At 35.0% G+C, this 16,230-nt stretch overlaps 2 protein-coding genes across 2 annotated transcripts; both read left to right on the top strand.

Moving 5' to 3' along the window:
* The first annotated feature begins 4,796 nt into the window (after positions 1 to 4,796).
* On the top strand, positions 4,797 to 8,810 carry LOC126692778 (arginine-specific demethylase JMJ22). Its single transcript, XM_050388541.1, has 2 exons — positions 4,797 to 6,142; positions 8,403 to 8,810. Exons 1-2 carry the CDS (start codon positions 4,860 to 4,862, stop codon positions 8,638 to 8,640), a joined length of 1,521 nt encoding a protein of 506 aa, XP_050244498.1. The 5' UTR covers positions 4,797 to 4,859; the 3' UTR covers positions 8,641 to 8,810.
* A 3,792-nt stretch (positions 8,811 to 12,602) lies between these two features.
* On the top strand, positions 12,603 to 15,176 carry LOC126692777 (pentatricopeptide repeat-containing protein At5g06540). Its single transcript, XM_050388540.1, has one exon. It carries the CDS (start codon positions 12,834 to 12,836, stop codon positions 14,703 to 14,705), a length of 1,872 nt encoding a protein of 623 aa, XP_050244497.1. The 5' UTR covers positions 12,603 to 12,833; the 3' UTR covers positions 14,706 to 15,176.
* The last annotated feature ends 1,054 nt before the right edge of the window (positions 15,177 to 16,230 follow it).

Raw genomic sequence — 16,230 nt, 5'->3', positions numbered from 1 at the left:
CTTTCCTCCTCTAAGTATGTCAACCATATCCCTCAATTTTTTTTCTTAAGTTAGACCATATCTCATGTAGTAGGGAGGCCAAAAAAAAAAATGGTTATTTGGGCCTGGACCCTCAATTTAATTGTTATCTGGTGATGTTCTTGCCCACAATGGGAGATCCCAAAAATAGTTGGCTGCTGCGATGGATCAGGCCTTTAAGTTAATCCTTGCTAGTTCTTTGGAGGTCGAGTCGAGGATATTATCCTCTTGCCATGCTCACACTTTTATGTCCTGAGCTGGGTCTTAGTTCCCTAGTGTTTTAGTCTCTCCTTTCTCTCGTGTTTCACACACCAATTTTTTCAACCCCTCTCACCTTCACCTCATTTCCCTTTTATACTCTCTCATTGATGGAGTCCTTATGAATCTCTCTAGTGGGTGGGACCTACCGAATCAGGGGTTCAAGTGGCTATCTAGGTCTGTGACATTGTTCCTACCTATCAAATCGGTTATCAGCAGTGGGACCCATCCTTCTGACATTGGGGGATTATTTGGTAACTTGTACCTGAAGTCAAGTTAAGTGCTCGAGTACATGTTAATCTTCGGATGGGACCATGGGTCCGAGCGTCGGGCCTTTTCATAGCTTGCTCATCCTTAGGCCAAGTGTATTCTCTAGAATGGGCCTCTAAACATCTTCGGCCCAACTCTAGGATGGGCCAAAGACCTATCCCACTACATCTCATATCTATTCAAGGACCTATGTTGTACTAGTGTGAGAATTATCATTAGAGAGTAGAGAGACTGGTAGGGTACAATATTAGATTATTAGTAGGAACTAGTGTCAGACACCAAATTTAAGATAAGTTTTGAGCTAATGAGCATCTTGTTGATGAAGTCCACACTCTCCTATCCATGTGTGGGTTTTGGAGTTTTAGTATAGTCCCTTGTTAAGTTTGTTAATAGAGTAATCCAACTATTATCTTCTTATGCCAGGTAGGCAATGAGGATAATATTGTATGGATGGAAGAAATTCATCTATTTTCTACAGCTCTGGATGCTGATGTACTTGTTACTTTGTCTTAAAAAAAAAAAAAAAAACCCTCATTGAATTGAATTTAATTGCCCTTAAAAATGATAACATTTTTTTTTTATTTTATTGGACATGGAAAATTGGTGTTTAAAGTTAATTGAGGAACCCAATGTACTACACTTAAGTATTATAGCTTGTTTTGACGTTTCCTTCTTCTTCTTCTTTTTTGAATAAAGTGTCGGGCACTAATAGTCCAGTTTCTCAACAAAAAAAAAAGTTTTGCACTTTCCCAAAACTATTACAATATCCCCTTTTAGTTTATAGCCACCCAAAAGACTTTCCTCATAACCCATTGCTCTCTTTCTTCCTTATGATGCTCTCACGTAATCAAATTTTAATTGGCTTCTCTCCCTTCCTTAAGAAAGAGTTTTCTTATTTGAAGTTAATTAAATATTGAGAGGTAAAAAATTCTTCTTCTGTTTTTATTGATATTTTAGTTTGATTCCTATTTATTTATCTTATGATTTATGATCTTCTTCTCTAGTTCAATTTCAATTTATTTGAGAGGCATGAAATTGATTTTGAATTTATTTTTTACCATAACAGTCTAATTTGGTTGAATTTAAATGCTGTATTTTATAGTTGCTTATAGTGACTTTGTTATATTTAATTTCTATAAATATTATTTTTTTGTAAATATAGTCTACTTTTTGTTAGATTTTGTAAGGATTGAAATGGGATTAGGCCCAAAATAGGATTGGGTTCTAGCCCAATCAACCCAAACAATAAATTTGTAGAGCGTGGATGAAAGAATTAGATCTACTCCAGAAGAAAAACGATTAAATTTTGTAATTTAAGATTGTTAGACACACGTAAGATGAGAAAATCTGTCCTCGGAGTCACTCGATGGGTTTATATTATATTGAACTTGTTAAACAAATAAGATCATACAAGAGTTTGCAGTCTTTTTCTCAAATTACTTGATTTTTTCTCTCCCTCTTTTTTGGTACGTCTTCTTATGTTATATACTACAATCTTGGTATCATCCTTACCACACACATGTAGGTTAGATTTGGGGAACTCATTTCTGTCCCATCCAACACCTCCTAGAACCATCAACTAGTAGTTGTAAGACTGCTTGATCACTGTTCAGGCATCACTTTCACATTAATATGGCCTGAGAGTTGGTTGGGAGGTATTTAATGCGGAGATAGCAACCTTTGAAGATATTTGTTTGCCCTTTTCCTTTTTCTACCTCTTGTCCAACGTCCAACCCTTATTTGTGATGTAATTCTGAAGAAGGTCCATGATGATATGGCACTCTTACTGACCTTGGACACTAGATACCGAGATGGCTATTCTCCTCAGATATTCGTTGAACTTATCTCTTATTATCTCTACTCTTCTCTTTATTCCGTTTCCCTTATAATTTCATTTAAATATCTTGGATGGTCCAATGTCCTCGGATTGGGCCATAGGCCCAATTAATACAGCCTTAACAGTACCTCCTAATTAAATGACCTCCACAGATTTAATATATCATATTATTATATATAATAAAAGTTAAGCTTAGACGTCAAGGTTGCACCAAGTGGCAGCACCAAATTGAAGAAATTTTGTTAGATTTTTAGATTTTAAAAAGAAAAATGAATATAATTTTTTTTCTTATCTTCTTCTTCTAAAATTTCTAAGTTGATAAAAATATTAATTAAATTACAAACCAAATTCTTTTCTTCATCTATTTCTTCTTAATTTGATTACAATCCAAAATCTTCATCTTCGTCTAATCCTTTTTTTTTTTTCATTTAAATTACTACACCTATTGCTACATGTAAAATAAAATTAAATTAAAAAAAAAGTGATATTTAATTGAGTTAACGTGATTATTTTTCACACCTCATTAAGTTGAATCCAAGAGAAATTGAGTTAAACTAAAACTCTAAGTCTACTAAATGGATATAATTTTTTTTCTTATCTTCTTCTCCTATTATTTCTAAGTTTATAAAAATCTTAGTTTAACTATAATCCAAATTCTTTTCTTTATCTCTATTCTTTTTAATTTGATTACAATCCAAAATCTTCATCTTCATCTATTCTTTTTTTTTTTTCATTTAAATTACTACACCTATTGCTACACGTATATATAAATAAATAAATAACTAAAGCACCAACATGATATTTAATTTTATTTTTTACACCTCCACAAATTAAGTTTGAATCGAAGAGAAATTGAGTTAAACTAAAACTGTACTAAGTCTACTATACTCTACTATTTAAGAATGCTAAAATCAATCAATACAAATTCAAAATTAAGTGATCAAGAATTGTAGAAGGAAGGATCTGACGGCTTTTCCGTGAGAATAGCTATCTTTTTTTCTTTTTTTCTTTTTTGCACAACTTTGGTACATCATCAGAGAATACATCTCTAATTCTGAGGTATGGATAGTGAGATTTTCTTTGGTAGTTCACTTCCAGTTCCTTTGTTTAATAGTTCCCCATCTCTAATACCAGTTTTCCATCTTATATCTGGATTTTCTGATTTTGGTTCAGGAGCAAGGTGTGGATCCAGCTAATTTAATTTCATTCCTATTAGAGCTTAGCTTTCATGTCACCAGTGAGGTATTAGATATACCTTGATATTCCTTTATATATATATAATTACAATTTTACTACAAAGAGCTTTTAGAAATTTAAAACTACTTATCATAATTTTTAAAAATATTTTTAATATCTTTTTTGCAAAAAAAAAAAGTTACATAATATACATTTTCCATGTAACTTAATTTTTAAAAATATTTTTACTATTTTTTTATTAGATTTGATTATATTATCAAAAAAATATATTTTTTTTTAAATTTATATGTAATTTTTTTATTAAGCCGTGCATCGCACGGGTATAATACTAGTTTTTTTCTTAAACTAATGCAGGAAAACATGTATCTATGGTGTATATATCGTATTTTAAATTTTTCTTAAATTACAAATTAATATGATAGTGTTATCTCAGCTCCAACAAAAAATTTCTAGTTACACTCCTATGCATAATGTTGCTGAATGGGCTTTTTTTTTCTTTTCTTTTTTGGTAATATTTTGGGATTGATCCACGTCTCAGTCATTCCAGACTTTTGCTTTTTCTTTTTTTTTTAATAATAATTCCAGACTTTTGTTGTTGTCCTCGAGATAGAGATAGAGATGGAGATAAATCTCCTACTCTCTGTTGTCCTGTTCCTCTATCTAGCTTTTCTTTTTCTTTTTGTGTCCTTCGATGAAAAGTTTACTTAGGAAAGAATTAAAAAATAATAGATATGGATATCAAAATAATAATAATAATAATAATAATAAAATAAGAGTATATAATTTGACCAATAGAGACTTGAGGTGAACTTGGTCATCTTGGCAAGGTGGCCACCTGGTTCAATGCCCGTTTGGTAAAGCATTAAAACTACTTTTTTTTTTTTTTTAATTTCTCTTTTTTGTATAAATTTTACAAGAAATTCCAATTTTCAAAACACTGAAAAATAGGGGTAACAAATCAAACAGGCAAAATATATATATAACCCACCAATCCTCGTTTGTGTTACAAAACGACAAGTCGTTCGGCTTCACTGGTTTTTAGGCCTACATCTCCCTCGGGCTTTTTGACTGGTCTTGTGGCTAGCACATACGAAAGCCCAGCCTGGCCCAGCCCAAAATACACTACGAAACGTGTTTCACTTTTGCGTCGAAACTCGAAACCGTTTCTCAAAACACCGAGAGAAACGCCTGTTTCTGTTTTTACCCACCAAATGCTTAACGCCTAAACCCTTCGCATTTGGACACCAGAACCCACAGCGCCACACAAAAACCTCGGACAATGCTAAGGTGCAAGAGCTTATTATCTCAAACCATAAACAAGAAGAGAAAAAAGAACAAAAGCAAAAACAAGAACAAGAACTCAAACACACGTGTTTCCAAAAAACAAAACTATGAAGAAGAAGAAGAAGATTGTGAAGAAGGTTTCAACCTCAAGACCTCAGCTGCTCCTTCACACACTCATGGGGTTCAACCACTGGGCAATCTGTATATCAACCCGGGTTCTATCAACTCCAGAAACACTGGCTTAGGTAACCTCCAAACCCTCACTGATGAGCTTGTTCTTGACATTTTAGGACTCTTGGGTGGGACCCACTTGGGGGTCTTGGCCACTGTTAGCAAATCTTTCTATGTTTTCACTAACCATGAACCTCTTTGGAGGAACCTTGTATTGGAAAATCTGAATGCTGGGTTTTTATATAATGGGTCTTGGAAATCTACTTTTGTTGCGGCTTGTTACCCTTCATTTGATGTTTCAAGTGTTGGTGTTTCGGGTTTGAGAGTGAGAGATTTTTATTCTGATTATTTGTTTCAGAGTTGGCTCTGTGCTAATCTGGAAATGAAACCTGAATGGCTTCAAAGGGATAATATTATACGAAGGAAGGGAATTTCGGTGGAGGATTTCGTGTTGAACTTTGAGGAACCGAATAAACCAGTGTTGTTGGAAGGGTGTTTGGATAATTGGGTTGCATTGCAAAATTGGGATAGAGATTATTTGCTTCAATTGTGTGGTGATGTTCAGTTTGCAGTTGGGCCGGTGGATATGAAGCTTCAGGAGTACTTTAGGTACTCAGATCAGGTGAGGGAGGAAAGGCCATTGTATTTGTTTGACCCAAAATTTGCAGAAAAAGTTCCAAAATTGGGTTCAGAATATGAAGTTCCAGCGTACTTTAGGGAGGACTTGTTTGGTGTTTTGGGCAATGAGAGGCCAGATTATAGGTGGATTATAATGGGACCAGCTGGGTCTGGTTCATCATTCCATATCGATCCTAATTCGACATCTGCTTGGAATGCAGTGATCAGGGGGTCCAAGAAGTGGATCTTGTTTCCTCCTGATGTGGTTCCCCCAGGAGTGCATCCAAGCCCGGATGGTGCAGAGGTGGCATGTCCTGTATCAATTATTGAGTGGTTCATGAACTTCTATGGTGCAACAAAAAATTGGGAAAAGAAACCTATTGAGTGCATCTGCAAGGCTGGGGAGGTGATCTTTGTGCCTAATGGATGGTGGCATTTGGTGATCAACCTTGAGGAATCTATTGCCATTACACAGAATTTTGTTAGCAGGTATGATCCTTACAATGTTTATTTGTTTCATGGCTTAAAACATCCATTACCTGCATGTTGAGATTGCCTTCGTTAAGCGGCAACTGTGGTGAACAATGTTTTTAAGTCATTAAGAACTGACCTTTACTTTTATTAAAATAGTAATATTAAAAAAAAAAAAAAAAAAATTAACAACTGGCCTTTGCTACGTCCTCTTCTTAATGATTTACTTGCCAATGAGTCAATTACCTTTAGGCCAACTCATACGTCCCTCCCAAGTGGAGGGACATGTCCAGGGGTCAAATCCACTCAACCGATTTACCTAGAAAAGAGTCTTAATAATTTACTTGCCAAAGTTGATGACACAAAACGTTTCTTATGCCTGTTTGTTCAATAACTACAGCAGACTATAGTCAATTTGCCCCATAAATAATTGAGCCAATTTCTTAAGCATTTGCTTGTAATTCTGTTGTTGTAAATATGGTTCTATTAAGAGACAAAAAGTAGGACAGTCAAAAAAAAAAAAAAAAAGAGACAAAAAGTAGGAGTGCTTTGCAAGTCAAGGAAACGAAGGTGATTTGCTTGTTCCCATCAAGAGTCTGAAACTTTGCTCATTATAAGTGGTCATGTTTCAAATGAATATTTTGTTTTTGATGATTTAAATTCAGGGACTTCTTTTGGATGATTGCTTCTGGTATTGGATCCATGCAAAACTTAGATCATAGTGTAAACCACTCAAAAGGAACTACTTTTAAGATGAATGGTGTTGATAATATTTTTTGTTGAAATTTGAAGTACCTAATGGAGCAACATATTCAGTGGGTGTTTAAGGAAGTAAGTTGATGGAGAAGAAGCTCAAGGACCATTTAGGCTGGGAGCAAGGCCATTATATTTCCTCAAAAAAACTTTGGTGAAGTTAATATTTGATTGTAATGTAGTTGTGGTTGGGTTCTGACTTAAATGACACTTTCTCCTCCCACAAAAATGGGTGGATGGTGAGGTTTAGGTTTAAAACTCATCGGATGCATGTGTAACTTTCCAATTAAAAAAAATGAAGAAAAATGATTGTATCATTGTAATGTTCTCATGTACCTCAAGGAGCACTTAGCTCACTGTTTTGAGCAATGAGATGTGAGATTATAGTTTAGATGCAACTGAGCCATCCCAAATGTATTCATCTAATGTTATGATACCCATATCAAGCCTAGGTGTCCGGTAAAAGTGGAATAGATGACGAAATCATGGAATATTATGAGATCCTTATGAACAACCTTTTTAAATAACAAAGCCTTTTATCTTGAAGTTCACTTCTCAAGTTGATGGGATAGGTACTTATCAAAAAAAAAAAGGTTGATGTGATAGGCCTATGAGCTCTCTCAAATGGCATCTCCTTCTATTGTAAGAGTAAGGTGGGGGATGAGGTCCTGGGTTCAAAACCCACAGGATGCGTGGGTAATTTTAAAAAAATGATGGTACAGTCATGGTCATATGAGTGGACAGTATGCCTTTGTTACTTAACCACCCCTTGGAGAAGGGGCCAAGCAAGGGTGGCAACAGGTAGGAAGCGGAGTGGAATTTAGCTTGGAGTGCAGACAATAATCAGTGGTCAGTAAATGTTTTTGTTTCCCCTAGTACCTTTTATTTTTGGTGGATAAGACAAATTTGCAAAGCCAACGGTCCATTTGCATCATCTTGTGGTCTGAGTTAACCCTTGTGTGGTTGCCCAGGTGGCATATTCACATTAGTCATGGATGAAAATATAGCAATGAAGAAATGTAAGCGATCATGAAATGTATGCCTCACTGCTTTAGTTTTACATCAGCTAGGCTAATATCAGTGCCTTACTGCTTTAGTTTTACATCAGCTAGGCTTTTGGCTTTTATCAGTGCCTTTGGGATACTGCCCTTTTTCCTTAATTTTGTTTCATCTGTAGATAGAAATTCTTCTCTCTTCAGTTAGAGCAGTAATTCAACAACCATGCCTTTACTAAAAAAAAGACTACACTCAATGAACAAAGCTCCCACTTTTACGGGGTTTGGGAGAGATCATAGTAGGCTGCCTTACGCCCTTACACCAATTTAACAACCATGCCTGTACTACTTCATATTAAACCTGGACTTTTTCACCACCTGAAAATTTAATTGAAAGGCATTGAAGAACTGGAGTAACTTATACCAGTGATCTAATGACATTACTCTTCTAATTATTTCAAAATAGGCAGTATAATTTTCCTATTAACTATATTAAAATTATTTATGGATCTATGGTTTATATGTGGCAGGAGAAATTTGTTGAATGTTTTGGATTTTCTAAAGCGCCCGAACGCAAACGCACTAGTATCTGGAACAAGAGATCGGGTGAATTTGCATGATAAGTTTAAGAATGCTATAGAAACTTCTTTCCCTGGGACTATAGGCCAGTTGGTTCAAAAAGCAGAGGAGAAAAAGGCACAGCAGAAACAGTCCTTCTGGGATTCAGTTACGGATTCCAAGGTGGGTGCTTTCAAGTTTTCTTTCTAGGCAGACACATATGAAGGCTACAAAACCAGACTAATACTCTGGAATGATAGCTGATTTTTTGGAGTGAAACAGTTTTTGTATCTGCTTCAAGCTTTCTGAGAGGTGTACCATTTAAACAATTTTGACATTGATTTTTTGATGGACATCAATTTACATCAGTACTTTTTTTTTACAGTATTAATGCACTTTGCTTCACAATTTGTTTATGTTTTAATGCAAGTGATAAAAATATTAAGAGGTAACTCCACCATGGAATTCTACAAATCCTATTCATCTGTTGTGAAAAAAGTGGATTGGATTCTGCTACATCAACATTTTAATAAACATTGATTGGTTCTATTTTGATGACATGAAAAAATTCAATTCACTTATTTTTCAATGAATGGATAAGCATAGCATTTTAAGAATTCCACAACAAAGACATCCTAGAAGTTTTAAAGGATCTAAATCCCTAGCAAAATAAATTCATTTCATACTATTGAGCCTAGAAGTTTTAAAGGATTTTAACCCCTAGGGAAAAAAAAATTCATTTCTTAAATCAATAATGAAAGAATTATAAATATCTGTTTTATTGGAATGAATGATTTATAAATTGCAGTTAAGAGCAGTGTTCCCAGAAGCTAATGCATAATGGAAAACATTGATTGCCCTTAGGGTTCAAAGGCCAGGCGACAGCATGGGAGTAATAAAACTGCCCGGCTTGATATAGTTGGGCATCTAAGGCAATAAATTTGAATGAATGGAGTCTTTTAGACTTAATATCAATTAAATTTAGTACTAACAAAATCAAGGTTAATTTGATGAATTAAACAAATATTTTGATGAATCAATACTAACCAAATTAAATAAATTTCATATAGTGAATGATATGTTGATTTGATGAGTTAATACTAAGCAAATTAAATAAATTTTATATAGAGAATCAAATATAATGGTTCGAACATAAAATTTAATAAAAAAGAAGAAGAAATTTTATTATTCTTTTAGAAAAGGAGATTTATTTTATCTTGGATAAAGTAATACATCGTTATCAATTTTGGTTTTGGTGGTAAACTGTTAATATTGACAATTTACCGTATAGAATATTGATTTAAAAATTAAAATCAATGTCTCAAAACTATTTTTTTTCCTCAAACAAATTTATGATTTTCAATTGGTTTGAGTTTCTATTGGTTTAATATACTGGAAACATTTTTGGAGGTAAGAAAAATAGAATACAACTTTTTTTAATTTTTTTAAACCACTTTATTATCATATAATTCCATAAAATGCTAAAAGTAGTACAGATTTTACTACATAAACATACAAATTGATGTAGTAATTAATGTGATTAGTGAGCTTCAATCACCTCTTTTTTTTTTCTTTTCTTTTTGAGAAAGAAAACAGCTATCTTTTTTTTTTTGAAAAAGATGCTAGATTAGCCTGAATAAAAGGAAAAACTGATGGCGGAATATCCTCCATCCAAACACTCACAATCTGTAAAATTAGCCTCTAAGAGCATCTCCAGCAGCCATTGTAAAACCATTTTTGGACCACCAAATGTTACTGTTCACACTCCAGCAGCTTCTCCACACGCGCAGGTTCTCCAAATTTTTTTTTAAGTTGCTACAGTAGTTCTCTAAATCTAGAGAACACTGTAGCACCTTCAAATCAATTTTTTTACTCAAAAAATTATCCCAACTACTATTATATCAATTCTTTCTCTCTCCTCCGGATTTTTTTTTTTTTTTTTCTCTCATTCTCTCCGTTTCTCACATAATCCAAACACAAAACACAAAACAAAATCTAATTCGTAAAATAAAGTTGAATCAGAACAAGCAAATATGAAAAAAAAAAAAAAAAAAAAAAAAAAAAAAAAGAAAGAAAGAAAGAAAGAAAAGAACAAGCCGATCTGACCCCGTTTCTCACATAATCCAAACACAAAACACAAAAAGAAAAAAAAGAAAAAAAAAAAAAAAGGAACAAGCTGATCTGACCCAAGCCGATCGGTAGGTAGGACGACGAGCAGCAGTGGAGATGCATGCGGTGGAGGCCCAAGCCGATCTCTCTTCTCTCTCTCTCTCTGATGTGAAGCACTATAATGTTCTTGAGGTGAAAAAGAAAATAAAAAGAAAGGGGGGGGGGGGGGGGGTGTGTGTCTTGTGTGGAGGAGAAAAACAAGAAAAAGAAAAAAGAAAAAAAAGAAATGAAACGTGGATGAAAATGAAATGAAAGGAAGAAAAATAATATAAAAATAAAAAATTCTAATTGAAAAATACTACCACAATATTTTTACAATACTTTCAAAATAAATTTTAAGTAATAGATTGTTATTAATTAATATTGGCGAGTAAAAAAAAAAATTCAGTAGTGGGTTCAAATTAGAACTAGTAACAACTTTCCACATAAATTTTGTTGTAAAAGTATTGCGTAAAATGTTGTGGCCATAACACTTCTCATTGAAAAATATAATTGTTAAAAAAAGAATAAATGATGATTAAAAAAAGAATAAACAATGAATAAAGAAATAATATTTAAATGAGATAGAGAATGGGATAGAGAATCTATTGGAAGTGTATTTGGAAAAGTTGGTAGGTAAAAGCTAGATGTCACTGTTCATTCTCTAAACAGTACAAAAATTTGGAGAAGCTGCTGGAGATGCTCTAACTTGGCCAAACAATGAGCTACTTCGTTACCCTCCCTCTTAACATGAGAGTAGGATAATTCAGAAAAATTACTTTCAAAAACACATGCATCCTCAACAAGCAAACCATACACTGCCAGACCTGTTTCTTTACCGTCCAAAGCATCAGTAATTATTTTCGAATTCCGCTCCACCATAATTCTGTCCAAGCCAATTTTTGCAGCTAATTCCAGGGCTAGAATAGCAGCCAGAGCTTCAATATCTACTACTCGGTATGCTTGGTTTAGCCCTAGCTTCAATCATCTAATAAATGAATTTTTGAATTTTTTTTTTCTCATAATTGACGACACATCGGTTTGTAAGCTCATCTAGTAAAATTTGTAATATCGTTAACATCACTTTACAATTTATAATTAGGTGTGACCTTTTTATAAAAGGGTTTAACCATTAAAAAATGAACACCTTAGGCCTTAGATAGCATCTTATGCGTCCGTCCTATAAAGCCCTGGCACTCAGAAGTATATGGGGCCATACTCTATAAAACGGATACACAAGATAATTTTTTTGAGTTCTGGGACTTGAGCCGCCATTAAGACACACTGGCCAATCCATGAACTTCGAATGCTCCGAACTCCAACATAAACTTAACCGAAATCCTGAGATCCAAACCGAACTGTTAACTAGGCGTGGGTACAAGTTATAACACAGTTTTTACCTCTGCTGAGCCATGAACTTACCTGCCTGGTGCTTGTAACATTGTAAGCTGAGGGCCATTAAAACTTTTAAAAGTTACAACATAAGCTATTTGCTCACCCCTAAAAGTTATGAGGTATATAATCTTATTAGAAGAGTTCCATGTAGAATTTAAAATTGTGATAAATTTTTAATTTTTAATTAATTTAAGAATTTTAAGTTAAACATTAGATATTGCATTCTCTTCCCTAAACGATATCAAAAAAAAAGTTTGTGTACGTTTCTATCTTCTTCTTCTTTATTTTTTTGAGAAACAAATGTATGTTTCTATGTCATTTAGCTATATTGGACTTTTTTCCCCTTTTTTAGTGACGTGTATATCCAAAAAAAATGTAACAATATGTGAAAAGAACTTTGATAAATTCTATTTTACTTTTATATAAAAATATATGGAGAAATGCTTCTGTTCAGTGGCTAGTTCCACTAGACACGTTAGGATATGGACACATGTCCAAAACTAGACACGTATCCACATCTCAATGTGTCTAATGGAACTGGTCACTGAACATAAGCCCAACCCAATATATATATATATATAGACACTATTAATATTTCATAAGTGCAAAACGGTGTAAATCCAAAAAAATCCACCAATCCATTGGGTTACCATGTATATAAAAATGAAGTAGCAAGAACCACAAGAATAAGTTGTTGCAAGGTAGAGCCTAGAAATGGCTTGTCACGCTCTCACTGCTTTCGTTTTTATGTTATGTGGGCATAATTACTAGCTCCAAACGTGCACTTCACAATTTTGAATTTTCAACTCCATTGGCATTTGAGGTGTTTGTAACTGAAACATGTTATAGTGTTTTAGACAATGAATGGTAGCAGTAGCAGCTTAATATTGAAGACACTGAAGCTAAAGAATCCCAAGCTATTGTTACTTGAATCCTGCTCCACCCTTTCCCACCTGAAGATCATACATGGTCATATGATAAGAACCCATATCATCTTTGATGTCTTTGCAGCCAGCCGTTTGATTGCCTTTTGTATTGACAGCACACTCAAAACAAGTAGTTTGCTAGACTATGCCACAAGGCTCTTTTCCCAAATTGAAAACCCCAACCTCTTTATCTACAATGCATTAATAAGGGGTTATTCAGCTAGTGAAATCCCACACAAGTCCTTTCATTTTTATACCCAATTGCAGCGCCTAGACCTATTGCCTGATAATATAACATTCCCATTTTTGGTCAAGTCATGTACTCAATTGGGGTCTGTAGCTATGGGCACTCAAGCCCATGGTCACATCATCAAGCATGGTTTTCAGTTAGATGTTTATATACAAAATTCCCTTGTTCATATGTATGCTACATTTGGGGATATTAAGGCAGCAAGCCACATTTTTTGCGGAATAAATCGTTTAGATGTTGTCTCTTGGACTTCCATGATTGCAGGTTATAACAAATGCGGGGATGTCCATTCTGCACGTCAATTGTTTGATAGAATGCCGGAGAAAAACTTGGTTACATGGAGCATAATGATAAGTGGGTATGCTCGGAATAATCATTTTGAGAAGGCTGTTGAATTGTTTCAAGTTTTGCAGTCAGAAGGGGTACGGGCAAATGAGACGGTCATGGTCAGTGTGATATCTTCATGTGCTCATCTGGGGGCTCTTGAACTTGGGGAAAGAGTTCATGATTATGTTGTGAGAAATAACATTACTATGAATTTAATCCTTGGAACTGCTCTTGTGGACTTGTATGCAAGATGTGGGAGTATTGAGAAAGCTATTCGGGTTTTTGAGGAACTACCAGAAAGGGACGCGTTGAGTTGGACAGCCCTGATTGCTGGATTAGCTATGCATGGTTATGCCAAGAGGGCACTTGAATACTTCTCAGAAATGGTGAAGACAGGGCTAACCCCTAGAGACATAACATTCACTGCAGTGTTGTCAGCTTGCAGCCATGGCGGAATGGTAGAAAGAGGTTTCGAAATATTTGAGAACATGAAAAGATATTACGGGCTTGAGCCTAGATTGGAACATTATGGATGTATGGTTGACCTTCTAGGTCGAGCAGGGAAGCTAGCAGAAGCTGAGAAGTTTGTCCATGAAATGCCAATGAAGCCTAATGCTCCAATATGGGGAGCATTGCTTGGAGCTTGCCGTATTCACAAAAATGCGGAAATTGGGGAAAGGGTGGGCAAGATTTTGATCCAGTTGCAGCCAGAACACAGCGGCTATTATGTGCTACTATCAAACATATACGCACGAGCAAACAAGTGGGAAAATGTTGTAACCATGAGAAAAATCATGAAGGAGAAAGGAGTTAAGAAACCCCCAGGCTACAGCCTGATTGAGATGGATGGGAAAATCCATAACTTCACCATGGGAGACAAAACACATCCAGAAATAGAGAAGATTGAAGAAATGTGGGATGAGATTCTGAGGAAGATAAGGTTGGCAGGGTACACTGGGAATACTGCTGATGCATTGTTTGACATAGATGAAGAGGAAAAAGAAAGTGCTCTTAACAGGCATAGTGAAAAGCTTGCCATTGCATTTGGAATCATGAAGACTAAAGCTCAGTCACCAATTCGGATAGTCAAAAACTTAAGGGTATGTGAGGACTGCCACACAGCTACAAAGCTGATCTCAAAGGTATTTGAGAGAGAGTTAATTGTGAGAGACCGAAACAGGTTCCATCATTTTAAAGGAGGTGCCTGTTCTTGTACCGATTTCTGGTAGAAGCCTGCAGTTGACAATCCCTTGTTTTAAAACAAACCTACAAGCTGTACTGCTGTTCTTAGCAAATAGGAGAGAATTCGAGCTTAATTATTGAAACTAACAAATTTGACCTGAATCACCCAATCTTCAAAGAAAACCTTGTAAGTGATCATAAAGCTAAGCCCAAGTTTGTTGAAGCACACGATACAACTCAATCTCCAGCAGAGCACTGCAACTGAACTAGTTTTGTAATCAGTTAGCAGCAGTGAAGTTAGTTTATTAGTTGTTAGCCATTTGTAACCAAGTCAACTGTTTTACAGTTAGAATCGGAGAAGCTGGTGCTCATTATACATTCAATCACACGGTGGATTCACTTGGATTGTATAGGATCTGTACTAGTATAAATAAAGATGTAAGGTATCAGAAGTGAGTGTTATGAAATACAACTTTCATTTCCTCTCTTCATTTTGTTTTCTGTCTCAAATTTCTTTCTTTTTTGGTTTTCATAGCTTGCGTACCCTTTCTTTCATTTTGATAAAAACTCACAAATCCTTTCTAATACAACCATTTTCATCAGCATCAAGAACCCCGAGGGCAGTGACCATTCAATCGATAGAAATGAGATCATAATGAATACTACATTGCATTGGATGGCCCCATCAAGCTGTGATGTGTGCCAACTGCCAAGTACTATCTATTCACATGCATAGTTACAACTTACAAGAATAAAGAATGAAGTAAATAAGAAAGGTTTCATTAATTTTCACAAAAAGAAAGCGGTTAGCCACCTTAACATTTTTGTTGCATTGGAAATTCATTTGGTGAACTACACAATGGGAGATAACTCTGTATCCCTTACATTCTTTAAGGGTATGAATTGATCAATAATCCCTACAGGTTAATCTAAGAGGCTTTTTGACTAAAGATCACATGCCTTGGAAATGGCTGAGCCAAGTTCAAGTTCTTTTACAACCCCTTGGGTGACATACCCACAAATTTATCCCAATTATCACACAAACTACATGTACAGCATGCCCAAAAATGAGGTGTCCTCAAGCACCTGAAATCCAGGTAAATGGCATAAACTAAACACTGCCCAAAATAGGCATTGCATGGTTTTGACACTGTTATTGGATGTATCCCCCTCCCCCCGGCAGCTCTCTTTGTCAGCACCCACATCCTTACTAAGATTTTCAGATAGTGATCGATGGCCAAGGTCTTTTTTTTCTTGTTTATTTCTAGAGGGGATTGGGTTTGTGGTAGAGATCAAATGCATAACAGAAAAGGAACTTAACTATTGGTTATATTTATTCAGACATGGCCTTCAAACTTCAAAGTTCCAGATACCCTACTTAAAATCATTTTTCCCATTAGGATGACAGACCTGAGCCACCAATAAGTGTCAATATTTGTCCCAACTGCAATGCTTTTTTGTTTAGGACTCAAAAGTACCAACAGCAATGAAAAATCGTACTTGAGTTGCAGGCATATTTACAAGGAACAAGAAAATAAACTTAAGATAATATCATTCTCTTGACTAATCTTA

Source organism: Quercus robur, chromosome 7 (assembly GCF_932294415.1).
Source record: "Quercus robur chromosome 7, dhQueRobu3.1, whole genome shotgun sequence".
Classification (NCBI taxonomy): domain Eukaryota; kingdom Viridiplantae; phylum Streptophyta; class Magnoliopsida; order Fagales; family Fagaceae; genus Quercus; species Quercus robur.
Note: the sequence above shows the minus strand (reverse complement) of the source record. Positions and strands in the feature narration are given on the sequence as shown.